The 16,674-nt window shown below is 38.2% G+C and overlaps 1 protein-coding gene across 4 annotated transcripts in view; it reads right to left on the bottom strand.

The window, feature by feature from the left end:
* Nucleotides 1–7,477: 7,477 nt before the first annotated feature.
* LOC134541952 (protein hobbit) overlaps nucleotides 7,478–16,674 on the bottom strand; it is a 440,842-nt gene continuing 431,645 nt past the window's right edge. For all 4 annotated transcript variants that reach the window (XM_063385710.1, XM_063385709.1, XM_063385711.1 and 1 more), the window contains one exon: nucleotides 7,478–8,805. In XM_063385710.1, coding sequence (XP_063241780.1) covers nucleotides 8,755–8,805 — 51 coding nt within the window. In that variant the 3' untranslated portion in view covers nucleotides 7,478–8,754. The remainder of the gene's footprint in view (nucleotides 8,806–16,674) is intronic.

The following is a 16,674-nucleotide window of genomic DNA, read 5'->3' on the forward strand; positions in this document are numbered from 1 at the left end:
GCGGCTAGCAGGTAGGACGCGTGTATTACGCAGGCTGGATAGGGAAGTACGACTGCGGGCGAGCTCCATGATAGAAGCAACGGGAGTAGTATCACTCGGCTATTTGTATAGGTTGGGATAGCTGTGCGAATGGTAGAACAGACCACGGGACTATGGTGAGGAAAAAGGTCCCAAGCTCGACATCCCGACGATGAGACCGTTTACGAACTGTCGATGGATCATCAGGAAAGTTAAAAACTTCTTCAGAAACTTGAGTCCCTCTTTCAAAATTCAGTTTAATACCTGGAGATGACTATATTCGGTGTTCTACCAAGCGAAGCATACTCTTAATTCATTACTAGTTGATGTTTAATATTTTGACGCAAAATAAAATTGTGAATCAGCTTACTTTGCTCATGCCAGGTTTTACAAGTTTTGTCAAAGTTAATTAAATGAATAAAAATTGTGTCCCTTTGTTACTGGCTACCCGCAAGAAATTATCATGGTGAATAATAATAATTTTAAGTCGACATGTAATATTTTGATTTTTATGGGATTGTGTTTTGGTAATGGTGTGTGTAACTGTCTTGTGTATTTTATTACATTCACTTCACGTAACGAATTGTCTGAACGTAATGTTATTGTTTGTTTGTTTTACTATTTCGTTTTATTGAACAAAGATACATAGTTTGCCACTTCGAGCGACTACAGAAATGACAATACAATTAGTTTACAGTGTTCCAAACATTTTAGTTTCCTCTACTGTACATGGGGCGAATATTTTTTATGTTATGTTTACTGAAACCATTTTACGCGCTAAGTGAGATGTTGCGATTGAGTAGAAGGGAAAATATGTCATAAAACCCTGCGTAATGTTATGAATTCCATTCATTCATTTACTCTGTGATCCGGAGGGTCTAATGTTAAGACTGAATACATGTGCACTTCCTCTATGTAGAGTGGCTTCATTGAGATGAAAGCAAAGCTCACGTTGATGAAATACTTATTAATTAAAAAATTAAAATGATGTTTTATGCTTCAATTTCTGTTAGTGTCGTACACAGATTAAAAATGTAATGCAGAGTTCCTCAGTTTTATGTATATTGAAATTTGCTCATGTGTAGAGTAGTTATTAAAAGCATAAAAAACATATATGACGAATTGTTGTGTATTATTTCCATTAGGCGTGACCATGAAAATAGATAAGATTTTATCATTATGTGAAATCTACATTTTAAATGTTGGCGTTTAAATATTTATGAAAGCGTGTGATCTTAAAGCACTATTTATCTATTAAGGAAGTAGGTAGTTTCTTTGATTTTAGAAGGGTTTTTTAAACAAACAACTAAATTAATTCAAAAATTTGAACTACTGCAAGCAAAAAATACTTTATTCCATTTTTATTTTAAAATTAGCCATTGTATTCTACCTTGCTTACACTCTATTATCGAAAAATATATTTTTTTGACAGAGATGAATACCGTAAATTAATACACAAAACATACATGTTTTCGTATGATACAATAATAGCTAGTGACAGTGACGAAACCAAAATTATTTTGATAGTTTGTATAGAAAATCCCCAACAGTAGTGGTGGTATATTTAGGGATTTATTTGTAGATGGGTAAGTACTATTCCACAATAAAAAGGAGTTATCGTCAATTATCAAAGCAGCCATATTTCGTATCTTCTTTGACAGCCTAAATACAGCACCAAATGACGTACTTGGCTAAAAATTAATTCCAGCTGCATGCGTAGATTCCGGGAGGAGGGGAGAATCTCAGGGTGGCCCGAACCTCCCTGAAATAAAAAAGTCCGTCTGAGGGGGCCCCGCTTGCATTTGCAAAATCTTCACGTTATCCCGTGGGCCTCATGGGAATCCTACAAATTTTCGCCCGTGATTCCAGCTATACATTTCACTGACACCTTGAGCACAACAGTCAGTGCACACTGAGTTCTTCCATACCACCCGCACTTGTCTTCGATAAAATCTGAACTCAGGTGGATTCAGCGTGACTGACTAAGCCTGCAGTCTGAATCCACCTGTAGGCCGCTGTTGCAACAGCTAAGAAATTAACACTGCTCGTAGTGAACAGTCTGTATGTAACTCGAAACGTGATTCCAGTTCATTCGTGTATACTTATTCATCATATTATGCAACGTTAAAGTCATTAAAAAAATATGCAAAAATAAAATAAAATGCTAAACGTGTAATAAGAGCCAGAAAATAATAATATGCAGTAATATTTAGTGTAACTAAATACGACATGAACCCTAGAATACAAAGTTGACGATGTGTCGTTGGTGGGAACACTTGTTTGTTCCTGACATTTTTTTTCTTTACAGAATTTAAAAGTAAGTTTGACATGCACTTTTTATTCAGGAAGTAAGTTAAAAATTTATTTGTCGTTATTGCGATTTAAAAAGTTGATTTGTGTCTAAGATTAAAAATAATTAATATTATTTTCATCATTTTATTCCCAGTTTTATTACTCAATTATTAGTAGGACGTGATTTCTCGTCGCGGTGCGGAATACTTTTATGAATGAAAGCATAACTGTTCGTGCAAAACCATTCATCACACAAATGTCAGTTCGAAAGTATAATGTTGGAAATTTTTTTAATGATATAATTTTTGCATTTTTTCCCCCCTGAAAACACAAGCTAACACATCGATTGTTGGTGACAGCATTTTTTGTAATGTATGTAAATCTCTTAATTATGTAGAACGTTAATTAAAATAAAAATACCTGTTTTGAACAGAATTGACGATTGTTTGCATTTCATGGATATGGACTGGATCGCAACACTAATTTAATGTTTCAAGTTAATAAACACTGTCAGGAAGCAAGCAAGGCAATATGAGAACATTATCTTTTGGTTGAATGTAGCGAAAGGAAAAAACAGTCATCTTTCTTGCCACGATCTTGTTCGCAGATAACGCAGGTATAAGTAGCAAATGGACTCCACACAATGACAACCCTCCCATTATTCCGCCCCCCCCCTCGCTGAAACGCCCTCTCCCCCCTCCACCTCGGCGCAGGCGACAGTCTCAGGTATATCGCCCCGCCCAACCACTGGCCGTAGCACGTGGCCAGTGGCCCACCGCGCTAAACATTTTTACTAGGGAGGCCCCTTAAGTGTAGACTCTTTGATTAGTTTGAATTGTTTCTGGGTGCCACTCTTATGTAATGCATAAGAGAAAAAATATAAAATAACACAACACTTCCGATCTAGGATTGATATGAGAGTGATCACATGTAGTTTAGGGTTATTAAACAAAAACATATACACTGTGAAATAATAACAGAATAACATAATATTAAATAGATAATTTTTAATCAGACAAAAATATAGATACTTATTGGTTGGACCAGTGGTATACTCTTATGTTTTTAACCAAACAGGAGATATGTTGCACACATGAGAAAATACTACAAAAGTTCATAAATCCAAATTATTGTCTCTGTTGCTCTCATTCTAGATAAAATTTAGTGTGTAAAAATATAGTTTATTATTCGTCGTCATTTAATTATATTAGTGTACCTCGGCTGAATTCATTATATATGCATGGTAGAACATCATGAGAACTCTTGTCTCATTTCACCTCTGGGTAAGAACTAAGAAAGTGTAAATCAGAATACTGTATTTACCCGAAAAGAGGCCGACCTCGATTCTAGGCCGACCCCTAAATCCTGTTCACTGTCCATTGGAAAAAACAGTTAGTTGTCATCCTCCACATTAGAATCACAATCACTTGTATTGCTTTCTTCTTCCTCACTGTCATCTTGCTCACTTCCACTTACTCTGTCTTGCCACAAATCATCATCTTATAAATATTATAATAAATATAATATATCTGATAAATATTATAATAAATACACTAAATTACACCTTACGTAATGTACCACGTGTTTACTAACAAAGTTTTTTTGTAGGTTAGTTTGTCACAGGAATCTGATCATAGATTACAGTAATATACCTACTAACGAAAGACGTCAATACCAGTATTGGAAGTTAGAAAACAGTATTTATCTATGATGAAACACCAGTTGTGCCAACATCCATGATGTTTCATGCTCAAATGTGACGCCATTTTGCAGTTACACTGTTTCATAATGGAACACACCCTAATAAGCACAGATGTTGGTAACTCTGCCGGCTAATGTTTTGTTTACCTATAATTCTTACTTATGTTGCTTACATACATACAATATTCCCCAACCAATATATTAGTTAGTGAAATTGCTATTGTCCACGGAAAACCAAATCCAATTGTGTAAATCATTAAATGCGGTTATAGTACTACTATTATTACTTAACCTGCAATTGGGCTTTCACCCGGTGGCAAGAACTCCCACTCACTCCCCTCTCCCCCCCCCCTCCATCAGCTTTCTCCTCAGCTCCCTCCCATCCCTGACCTCCACCATTTCCTCCCCCAGCCCATTCCACTCCCTCCCCGTCCTCACCAGGAAGGTGTTCCGCCCTCTCTCTGTCCGCCTCCACACCCTCTGGAGCTTACATCTGTGGTCTCTTCGTCCTCTGTACTCCCCTCTATGTACTTTGCTTCCCAATTGCCCCCATCCCCCTTCCCCCTTCAGCACCTTGAACATCCTGACCAACCTTTCCACTCTTCTTCTCCTCTGTAACGTTTCCCACCCCAACTCCTTAATCATTTCCGTTGGGCTATGCAGTTTCCCATCCTGCCCCTCCCTCCTTCTCCACATTCCCATCACCCACCTAGCCGCTCTGCGCTGCACCCCTTCCAGCTCCTTCACCTCAGTCACCAGGTAGGGGTCCCAGACCGCCGCCGCATACTCCAACATTGGCCTGACCAATGTGGAGTATGCCTTCTCCTTTGTCCTCCTCCCAGCTCCCTGCAGGGTCCTACCAAGCAACCCCAGCGCCTGCCTTCCCCTCCTGACCACCCCCTCTATGTGCTCCGCCCATCCTAGGTCATTTTTCAGTGTCACCCCCAGGTACTTATATCCTGCTGCCTCTCTTATCTCCTGCCCCTTCCAGTAATATACATTTCGTGTGACTTTCCTCCTCTTTGTAAATCTGACAACTTTTGTCTTACCAACATTCAAGGACATTCCATTTTTCTCCGTCCATTGCTCCAACCTTATCAAGTCCTCTGTTAAACATCCCCCTTCCCCCACAACCTCATACACTACACAGTCATCTGCAAATAGCCTCCATCTGGCTTTCATGCCCTCCCCCAGATCGTTTATCATAATTGTGAACAACAGAGGCCCCAGCACACTCCCCTGTGGCACCCCCGACGTCACTTCCCCCTCCTCGGAGCTTTCCTCACCCACTCTCACTCTTTGTCTTCTATTCCTCAGGAAATCACCCACCCAGTTTACCACCCTTCCATCCCTCACCAGCAACTCAACCTTTTCCATTAACCTCCTATGGGGGACCTTATCAAACGCCTTTTCAAAATCTATAAAGATTGCATCTATCTGCTTCCCCCCGTCCACCGCTTCCACCAGGTCTTCCAACAGCCCAGCCATCTGGGTCTCGCATGAGAACCCCATCCTGAATCCATGCTGCCTGTTATCCACCCACCCCAGATCTTCCATTTCCCCCTTTACGTACCTTCCTACCAACCTCTCCATCACTTTTCCTACACAGGACGTCAAACTGACCGGCCTGTAACTTCCTGGCTCCGCCTTATCATTTCCCCCCTTGTAGATGGGAACTACCACTGCCTCCTTCCATTCCATTGGTAGTTTCCCCTCCTCCAGAGACTGCTTGAAAACCTCCAACAGGTACTTCCCAATCTCCCTATCACCCAACTTCAAATGACTATTCCCTATACCATCTGGCCCAGCTGCCTTTCTCCCTTTCAACCTCCTGATCACCTTAATTACATCTGTCAGTCGCAGCTCAAAGGCCTTCCTGCCCATTAAACTGTCGTCCTCTTTACCCTCCCATGCCTCCCCCTTTGTAAATACTGCCAGATATTGCTCCTGCAGTAAGTCTGCCTTTTCCCTGTCCTCTGTATATTCCTGCCCCCCTCCTCCTCTGAGAACCCCTATTCCCTCCTCACCCTTCACTCTTCTTATGTATCTGTAGAGCTCCGCCCCATTTACCGTCCCCCCTTCCCCCATCAGCTGTTCCATGTAAGCATCCCTTGCTTCCCGCGATTTCCTCCCTAGTTCCTTCCCAAGCGCCTTCATTTCCGCCTCTATCTCCTCTCCCCCAAGCTTCCTTGCCCTCGCATGCAGCCTCCTACATTTCCTTTTCAACACTTTCAACTCCCTTCCATAGTAGGGAGGGTCACCTCCTTGGCCTACCCTCCTCTGAGGTACAAAACGTGTAGCCATCTGCAGCAGAATATTTCTTAAGGCAGCCCATCTACCTTCGAGGTCCTCTATATCTACCCATCTACTGTATTCCCCCTTCAGGAATGCCTCTGCCCCCACTCTATCAGCCTTACCCCAACAGTTTACCACGTTTCCCCTCCTTACCCTTTTCTCCCTCCAGCCCACGTCTAACTCCACTACTGGGATCCTGTGATCACTGATGCCCTCCATTACCACACTTCCCCTGACCGCCTCCATTGGTCTCACAAGTACCACATAGTATTACGATAAGTAATTATTTTAACTGACTTGATTGAGTGCTTTTTGTCTTGATGTGCGTTTCTAGGCCGACCCATTATTTTCAAGGTAATTTTTGGAGATAAACCTCGGCCTCTATTCGGGTAAATACGGTAATTGGCTTATAAATTGTTTATCTTGGTAGGATTTTACTCAGTTCGACACAAAAGTCAAAATTTATATAAGTGTTGGCAGGATGAAATACGTTTATGCAGAAATAAGGTCCGTTCAAAATAAACTTATGAGTCAAATTTTACTCACGTTAATTTCACTCCTAATTACACACCATATAGGATGTTCCCTATATAAATTACACGTAATTATGTTTGTACTGCGATTTAAAACATCCCTTCAACTGGATGATCTGATTAGCTCGAAGAATTATCAGATCTTTAATGGGATTGATACCCAGGCTGTCTAGCCGATGCCGTCATTATTCCAAACTTTTTCTTAACTCTAACAATCACGCTTAACTTAAACAACCTCGGCCTCTCATTGGCCGAGACACAAAGATCGTTGACTTAATTAATACATCAAAACAAAATACAGACATTCAACAACACATCTGAAAACACTAAAATGTCTCAAATTTAAAATGTGAATTTTCAACAATGAAAATTCTTTTATGTAAATTACGTGCAAAAAGTTCAAATTGCCGTTAACGTAAATTGTTTCCTAGAGGGGTCTTGCTAATTGAGGCCTCAAAGTCACTTGGGCTACGCCATAGAGTTTAGCACTCGTAGATACGTCCAACAGACAACAATATAGCATAGATGTGAAAATGTAAACAAAAAATAATAAATAATTTAAAATGTTATTTATAATAAAAACAAGACACTTTCTGTGCACGGGAAAGTTATGTAACAGCAAAACGCACACAAGCATGAACATTTTGGAGGTGCTAAGTGTTTATTACACACTTTTCAAGATAATAAGTGCCAATATTAGTAGGTACTCTGACAAACATTTAGACTCTGGCCGCTGGATATTTTTGTAAATTTAACATGGATAGGCTACACCGTTAACTGCTCTGGTGACGATGATGTGCTGTCTAAGTCTAAATGTGTGTTGAAATTAGGTCAAACAACATCTCAATTTATTGTGAACAGAGTGAATCTAATTTTTCTTACATTTAATTAAAACCAAAAAATAAAACAAATAAATACTGGACACTATACTTCCATGATATACCGTTATTTACCCTATCTACTCGCATAGAGGTCACAACTATAATTTTGTGCATAAAAGTCTCACATATTCGATAATGGTCAATCTTGATTGTTGTTTGCACCATATACATATTTGTCTTCAACAGAATTCTATGAGCACAAAAGAAGTCTTTGAGTACAATCCCAGCTTATTGGAACACAAACAATACAGCACTGTGTTGGTATTTCTATGTCTGATTTCTGTCCCACCTTATTATAATAGGAGGGTGGCAGTCATACCCTCCATTCACTCACGCCCCTCATATTCCCGCAATAATACAAGACAAAGATTTTGAGGGGAATTGGTAAGGCTATGTTGCCAGTTGCCAGTTCACAGACATTAGACGGATGGATAAATTCTCACAAAATGCACACAGAAACTCTGGCTAAGTTTCCCAAACAATCTTCCAATTAAATACAATATGAAGAATGTGCAGTTGAAACACCTACTCAAGAACTCAAAGGTTTAACTATGGATTTTTCTTAATGTAACAAAATTTTAAAGTAATCTTCGACTTCGTCTTTAACTTCAACTTTGATTCAAATTGAAAAAAAAAAATAATTTTCAAAACACCCCTACCCTTTGAGACTATAAGCTGAGACTCTTTGATTTTTATGATTCTAAAGTGAAGTAACTATCCTCAGTACAATACTTTCTACTAAATTTTTCATGAGATAAAATTAACAACAGGAATGTGCAACTGTTCTGGAATGCTTCTGATTCTCAGACATCTTTGATAAATGTTCAGCAGTATGAAAATGGCGCAGTAACATCCGGAGTGTTGCAAGCAGCTGGCCCTGCCTAGTAACCCTTCACAACTCACACACGTGTAACCGTTCACTGAAAATGCTGTGATGCTGTGTGAGACACGAGGACAGCACGCTGTGCCTGGGGTCTGTGCGTGGCCAGTTCTGCTCACTGAAGTCACAGTCACCGCATGAACGGGGCCAGCTATCACTTGGGGAACTTGAACATGCTTCTCTTCAGGCTCCTGCTATCTCCGGGCTGAAACACATCCACCACATCTCTGCTCTTCTCCCCTCGACTCACACGCCAACCCACATGATGAACACTTCTTGTCTAGCACGGAGGCACCTCTGCGTGAGACAGTCAGCCATATGCCCTACCGAGGGTGTGCTGCTCTACAATAATAGAGCAAGTAAGTATGTTTTGAAGCTTCTTACTATTGCTTTGTAGTGGCACAGTGGGAAAGCCCCTTGGGATGCCAAACAAAATATGGATGTTACTGCAAAATTTACAGGTGTGTCATGGAGCATACAATGCACACGAGTTTACTTTTATGATGACTAGCAACAAATTGATTAACAATATTTCAGAATATCGAGTATGTATAACATTTATTTGTGTTATATCGAAAACAAAAGTTACTAAGTAAATGTATAATCAGTGCAATTAAATGAGCTAAGTTTTAATAATTTTAAGCTTGTATAGTGACAATGTCATACAACAACAAACAATAACACACAATTATATCTAAACATAATACATATTAACACAAGTACACACCCAGGCAACAATATTGGTAACAATGGAGAATTTATAAACACACATTATTAATAGCTGTTTTATTTTTATCTTGGCATGGTTAAAAATGATATATTCAATAGTGTTACCTATATCCATTATACATACGTTTAGGTAAACAAATATCGTAGTGACTACGGAAAAACACAGGAGGTACTCAGACATATGGCTTCGCTTCCCTCCATTAACTTGTTCAGTTTGGCTGTTTTTTTTTTTTTTGGTAGATTTCAAAGAAATACTACCTATTGCAACTGTTACCATGGTAGACTTTTGGAAAATTTTATATAGTTTTTCGTTTCATGGTCCATAGACCTCAAAACAATCAACTCAAGTTTATATACACATGTGCACACACCCACGCATGCGTGCACACACACACACACATATGTACACACACATACATACATACATATATGGGGCATTCCATTGTCACGGGTGGGACACTTGCAGTACAATTTTATAGTTAAAAGTGTGTAAAACTATCATCCTGTGAGGTTTATTTACTCTTCAAGCGTATAACATAAAACTATAAACATAGTACTGCAATATGCCTGGTTTAATTTACAAATGACATTCATTCATACTTAGTTATTAAATATTCAAGCTTGTGTCACGGGTGGGACAAAAAAAATACATACCTTCCCACATGTTGGGATGTTTATTATAAATTCTGTGAATAGAGGAGTATATGATTTATATATAGAATTCAGAAAAGGGAAAAGTTTGCCACACACACTGCTACAAAAAGAAACAAGGAAGATTATTAACATTACACCAAATATTTAAAATTTTTAATGTCACGGGTGGGACATTTTTGTGAAATGGGTGAGACCTGACTACATAATGCACAGTAAATTCATACACATAATGTCAAACCACATATTATATTTAAAAAAAAAAAAAAAAAAAATTCTTTGTCCTACTTCACACATTATGCTTTTTCGCATACATCAACAACTGCAGGAAATTCGTAGAAAACACTGTTTCTAACTTTCTTCAGGTGTTGTAGGTAGCACTGAGATAACGTCATTATAGCTAACAAAAGAAATATCATTTTCATTAGTTTTAAACAGTTTCTTGCTGTTGTCAACTAGTCTCAAAAACATTACTTTTACCGAGCAGTCATCTTCAATGGAAGTCTGTGCTATACCAGCATATCTGTATTCTTGATTATTAGTCTTTCTTGAAGTGGCTGTGAATTTAACAGGTAAAAAGGTCCCAACTACTATTTCAGAAACTGAAGAAGGTGGCTTTGCTTGAACTGCAGTCAACTGCATAATTTCTTCTGGATTGTCTGGTTCAGAATCAGTGAAGACTTCGGAGACTTCTAGTTTGAAAATTTTACTTTAGATATGTTCAGAATGAAATGTGTGCCCAACAATCAAATGTCCATTATCATGACCTTCTAAAAAATGAAGCGACTGTAGCCCCTGTATTGCAATCACATTTTTCCATCGTGCATTTAGCTTTTCTACGTGTTCTTCAATCTCTGATTGAGTGACATGCAATATGTTAAAATTTTTTTACTGTGGATATTGCTGCTGTTACAAAATCTTCTGCATTTTGAACTTGTAATTTTCACTGCTTCACTCTGCTCCATACAGCTCTTTTTACCACAGCCCCTACTCCATCTACAGCTCCTTTGCCATGGGAAGTGGCAAAGAAAAACCACTGGCACATGACACCAAAGTCTTCTTTCATGTGAGTAAGGTTTGACATTGTGTACTTATTCTTAAATTGGGCTGCTGCACCATCAGAAAATATCTTGATGGTATGTAAACTAAACTCCTGGTTTAATAAACTTACAATTCGTTTGAGGTACGCATAAACAGCATACTTGTCGTGATTCAGAGAGTCACTCACTAGGGCGAAGGTACGTTATTCTCCATCTGGAAGCCATGCACAAGCAGTAAATATTGTTATCTGCTTGTGGCTTCAATGCGCTGACTGGATTTCGTCTTGATGAACTGCAGAAAAATTTTCGGCAAAATCTATTTGCAAAACAGTCTCGCCTGCCTTAAGGGTTTCCTTCATGTTAGTAAATGTTTGAGACTGAGATCGCTTAACAAAAACATGATTCTTGAAGTGGCCCAGCTGTGAATTCAACTTGGAAATAGCTGCTTCAATAGTTCCTTCAATTTCCATTAATTTAGGTCTATTGTCTATTTTGATCCATTCTTTCCAGCTAATCTTGGTATGGAGGTCAACATCATAAATCAGTGAGCTGAAATCTGCTTTGCAACCGTTACATTTACCTGTCATACATGATTCATTTTTTACATCAAAGCAAACACATTCTAGAAGTTCCGGTGAATTTTTCGGAAAGTTTTTACCTCGCTTACTAAGAGCTTCCACGAGGTACATGAAGTTTGCATGATATTTACAAACGCAAATGTTATGGGGAATCTCCCTTGTTAAAATAACGTGAGCTGGCCATAATTCATAAACTTTTGAGAGTTTAACTTTCACGTGAGGGTTCTCAGACACAAAGATGCTTCTTTCACGGTCATGTTCATGAATCGTTTCTGGTACAATTCCTCTTTTCCAGACTGTGAATTTTTTACAGACTTAACATCTTTTATGCCTGGAGATTGGTGACTTACATCATCTCTTTCGAAAAATGATTGAATCTGAGCTACATATTTGCTGTTGTGGCAAAGCATGTTTGGCTGATGTGTTTCTATTTTCATTGTGAGAAAAAATATTTTTAGCTGTTTCAGGGAAACTGTCTTATACTAATTTTTTTATTACTACAGATTTTTTAATTGGGCTTTTCGGAAGTGAGTTCTTAACTTTTCTCATAGCTTTGCCAAGAGATTGCACACACAAAGAAGGGCCCAGGTCTGTCGTATCAATAGGAACACGCAAGTCTTGCTTTATCTTTTGCTATTTTTCCTTTTCCTTTCAGCTTCCTTACATCTGTTTGATGCCTTCAACTTCATCTCTTTAGCCTTCAAATTTTCTCTACGCTTCTTGTCTCTTTCCCTTTCTTTTTCCAAATGTTTATCATAAAGTTCTTGGTCGTCTTTCCACTTTTACCGATGCTTCTGCATTCACTCAGTTGAGGTTGTTCTTCCCATTTCTAGAAAAGAAAAGTATCTTTGAAACTTGTACTGCAAAAATGTACAATTCTTTGAAATTTTAACGTATTCATAATATTTTTCCAACTTTAAAATATTATTTTTAACTAACCCTGAATAGTATAAAATGGTTCACTTAACTAAGTGCTTCTTTTTTAAATTTCCTAATAACATAAAATTTAGTAACCAATACTACTTAAGTTTAAATACAGTCAAACCTCTCTGAAACGACCCCTCACGGTTCCCAGGAATAGGGTCGTAATAGATGTTTTCCGAAATTTTCAGTTCATTTCAAACCCCCCCCCCCCAACCCTTCACAAACCGCTACTCGCTAACCAGCCGTACAATGGCAGGATGCTGTCACTCACAATGCTAGACGGCTTTGCTTTAAACCCACTTCAACCTTCATGACAAGTCCGTCGCCCTACAGGCCACCTCTAAAGAAAATATGTGTTAGTTTACATGTATGTTTTCTGCTTTCCGTAGTTAAATACACTAGAACCCCGATGTCACGAACCCCGGAAAAAAATTGGACATTTTGACCAAAATGTGAAAATCAGAAGAAAAAAAAAAAACGAAATGAAAGATCATTAAAATCTGTTAATTTTAACACACAGTGTATTTTTGTGTCGGCTTTAATACAGTAGAATCCCGCCGATGCCACCCCCCTCTGATGCGTCCATTCCGTTTATACGACCGTTTTTTGAGAAACCGTGAAAAATTTTAGCAGAGAAAGTCGAAAATTTGAGTAAAATCAGCTGAAAAAACAAGTCTGTTACACTTTGTTGGCCGCTATGTGTTCACGTTTATCTTGGCGAGAGCTGTACTGTAAGCAGGCAGGCATACAAAAGACGGCTAAAAATAGATACCACCCCTCTAGACTGTCCACACGGCAGTGTCTAGCCGAGCTCGGCGCGTCCACTATCGCACGAAAAGCCGTCTCAGTTGTCATGTTATCTTACACCTTCTGTGTCAGAAACTGTCAGCATCCTCCTCCCCTCCCACACTGCGTGCGGCAAAAGCCAGATTGTATAGTCCATTCTCGGTAAAATAAATATTTTTAGGGGCTTATACGACTGTCCTTCGCCGTTAATAAATACTTTATAAGTTTAAGTTATTATGATACAATTTGTTTATTAGTCACACAGCAGTTTCTGCTGAAAAATCATTAATACCTCGAATTTTATTGAATAAAAAATTTAGCAGGGCCGTAAATATATTTATTTTACTGCATTCGAACGTTTTTTTTTTACGCAGTGAAGGGTTGAAAAGATAATTGCTTGAGCTGTCAAAATAAACATCGCTGACGGCAAGGGCGGGAGCGCATCCTGTCGGTCTGTCGCTGTGCTTTTCTACTCCAAAAACATATCACAGCATTTCAGGATAGCGTTGTTCTTATATCTTTCGTTTATAGCCGAATGTTTCTACCTGATCCACACAAGTTCCTTCGCCACATTTTGAACGAAAATAACAACCAGCCGGCTAGCATAGCCGAACTCGCGTGACGTGAATTCACTTTAGGAAATGGGTATCGTGTGGGGCTGGCTTAAGGGGCCTCCCTAGTAAAAATGTTTAGCGCGGTGGGCCACTGGCCACGTGCTACGGCCAGTGGTTGGGCGGGGCGATATACCTGAGCCTGTCGCCTGCGCCGTGATGGAGGGGGGAGAGGGCGTTTCAGCGAGGGGGGCGGAAAAATGGGAGGGTTGTCATTGTGTGGCGTCCATTTACTACTTATACCTGCGTTATCTGCGAACAAGATCGTGGCAAGAAAGGTGACTGTTTTTCCCTTTCGCTACATTCAACCAAAAGGATAATGTTCTCGCATTGCCTTGCTTGCTTCCTGACAGTGTTTATTAACTTGAAACATTAAATTAGTGTTGCGATCCAGTCCATATCCATGAAATGCAAACAATCGTCAATTCTGTTTAAAACATGTATTTTTATTTTTTAATTAACGTTCTACATAATTAAGAGATTTACATACATTACAAAAAATGCTGTCACCAACAATCAATGTGTTAGCTTGTGTTTTCAGGGGGGGAAAAATGCAAAAATTATATCATTAAAAAAATTTCCAACATTATACTTTCGAACTGACATTTGTGTGATGAATGGTTTTGCACGAACAGTTATGCTTTCATTAATAAAAGTATTCCGCACCGCGACGAGAAATCACATCCTACTAATAATTGAGTAATAAAACTGGGAATAAAATGATGAAAATAATATTAATTATTTTTTATCTTAGACACAAATCAACTTTTTAAATCGCAATAACGACAAATAAATTTTTAACTTACTTCCTGAATAAAAAGTGCATGTCAAACTTACTTTTAAATTCTGTAAAGAAAAAAAATGTCAGGAACAAACAAGTGTTCCCACCAACGACACATCGTCAACTTTGTATTCTAGGGTTCACGTCGTATTTAGTTACACTAAATATTACTGCATATTATTATTTTCTGGCTCGTATTACATGTTTAGCATTTTATTTTATTTTTGCATATTTTTTTAATGACTTTAACGTTGCATAATATGATGAATAAGTAAGTATACACGAATAAAATGGAATCACGTTTCGAGTTACATACAGACTGTTCACTACGAGCAGTGTAAATTTCTTAGCTGTTGCAACAGCGGCCTACAGGTGGATTCAGACTGCAGGCTTAGTCAGTCACGCTGAATCCACCTGAGTTCAGATTTTATCGAAGACAAGTGCGGGTGGTATGGAAGAAAGTGTGCACTGACTGTTGTGCTCAAGGTGTCAGTGAAATGTATAGCTGGAATCACGGGCGAAAATTTGTAGGATTCCCATGAGGCCCACGGGATAACGTGAAGATTTTGCAAATGCAAGCGGGCCCCCTCAGACGGACTTTTTTATTTCAGGGAGGTTCGGGCCACCCTGAGATTCTCCCCTCCTCCCGGAATCTACGCATGCAGCTGGAATTAATTTTTAGCCAAGTACGTCATTTGGTGCTGTATTTAGGCTGTCAAAGAAGATACGAAATATGGCTGCTTTGATAATTGACGATAACTCCTTTTTATTGTGGAATAGTACCCATCTACAAAGAAATCCCTAAATATACCACCACTACTGTTGGGGATTTTCTATACAAACTATCAAAATAATTTTGGTTTCGTCACTGTCACTAGCTATTATTGTATCATACGAAAACATGTATGTTTTGTGTATTAATTTACGGTATTCATCTCTGTCAAAAAAAAAATATTTTTCGATAATAGAGTGTAAGCAAGGTAGAATACAATGGCTAATTTTAAAATAAAAATGGAATAAAGTATTTTTTGCTTGCAGTAGTTAAAATTTTTGAATTAATTTAGTTGTTTGTTTAAAAAACCCTTCTAAAATCAAAGAAACTACCTACTTCCTAAATAGATAAATAGTGCTTTAAGATCACACGCTTTCATAAATATTTAAACGCCAACATTTAAAATGTAGATTTCACATAATGATAAAATCTTATCTATTTTCATGGTCACGCCTAATGGAAATAATACACAACAATTCGTCATATATGTTTTTTATGCTTTTAATAACTACTCTACACATGAGCACATTTCAATATACATAAAACTGAGGAACTCTGCATTACATTTTTAATCTGTGTACGACACTAACAGAAATTGAAGCATAAACAACATTTTAATTTTTTAATTAATAAGTATTTCATCAACGTGAGCTTTGCTTTCATCTCAATGAAGCCACTCTACATAGAGGAAAAGCACATGTATTCTGTCTTAACATTAGACCCTCCGGATCACAGAGTAAACGAATGAATGGAATTCATAACATTACGCAGGGTTTTAAGACATATTTTCCCTTCTGCTCAATCGCAACATCTCACTTAGCGCGTAAAATGGTTTCAGTAAACATAACATAAAAAATATTCGCCCCATGTACAGTAGAGGAAACTAAAATGTTTGGAACACTGTAAACTAATTGTATTGTCATTTCTGTAGTCGCTCGAAGTGGCAAACTATGTATCTTTGTTCAATAAAACGAAATATTAAAACAAACAAACAATAACATTACGTTCAGACAATTCGTTACATGAAGTGAATGTAATAAAATACACAAGACAGTTACACACACCATTACCAAAACACAATCCCATAAAAATCATAATATTACATGTCGACTTAAAATTATTATTATTCACCATGATAATTTCTTGCGGGTAGCCAGCAACAATGGGACACAATTTTTATTTAATTTAATTAACTTTGACAA

The sequence above is a fragment of the Bacillus rossius genome, assembly GCF_032445375.1.
Source record: "Bacillus rossius redtenbacheri isolate Brsri chromosome 4 unlocalized genomic scaffold, Brsri_v3 Brsri_v3_scf4_2, whole genome shotgun sequence".
NCBI classification, from domain to species: domain Eukaryota; kingdom Metazoa; phylum Arthropoda; class Insecta; order Phasmatodea; family Bacillidae; genus Bacillus; species Bacillus rossius.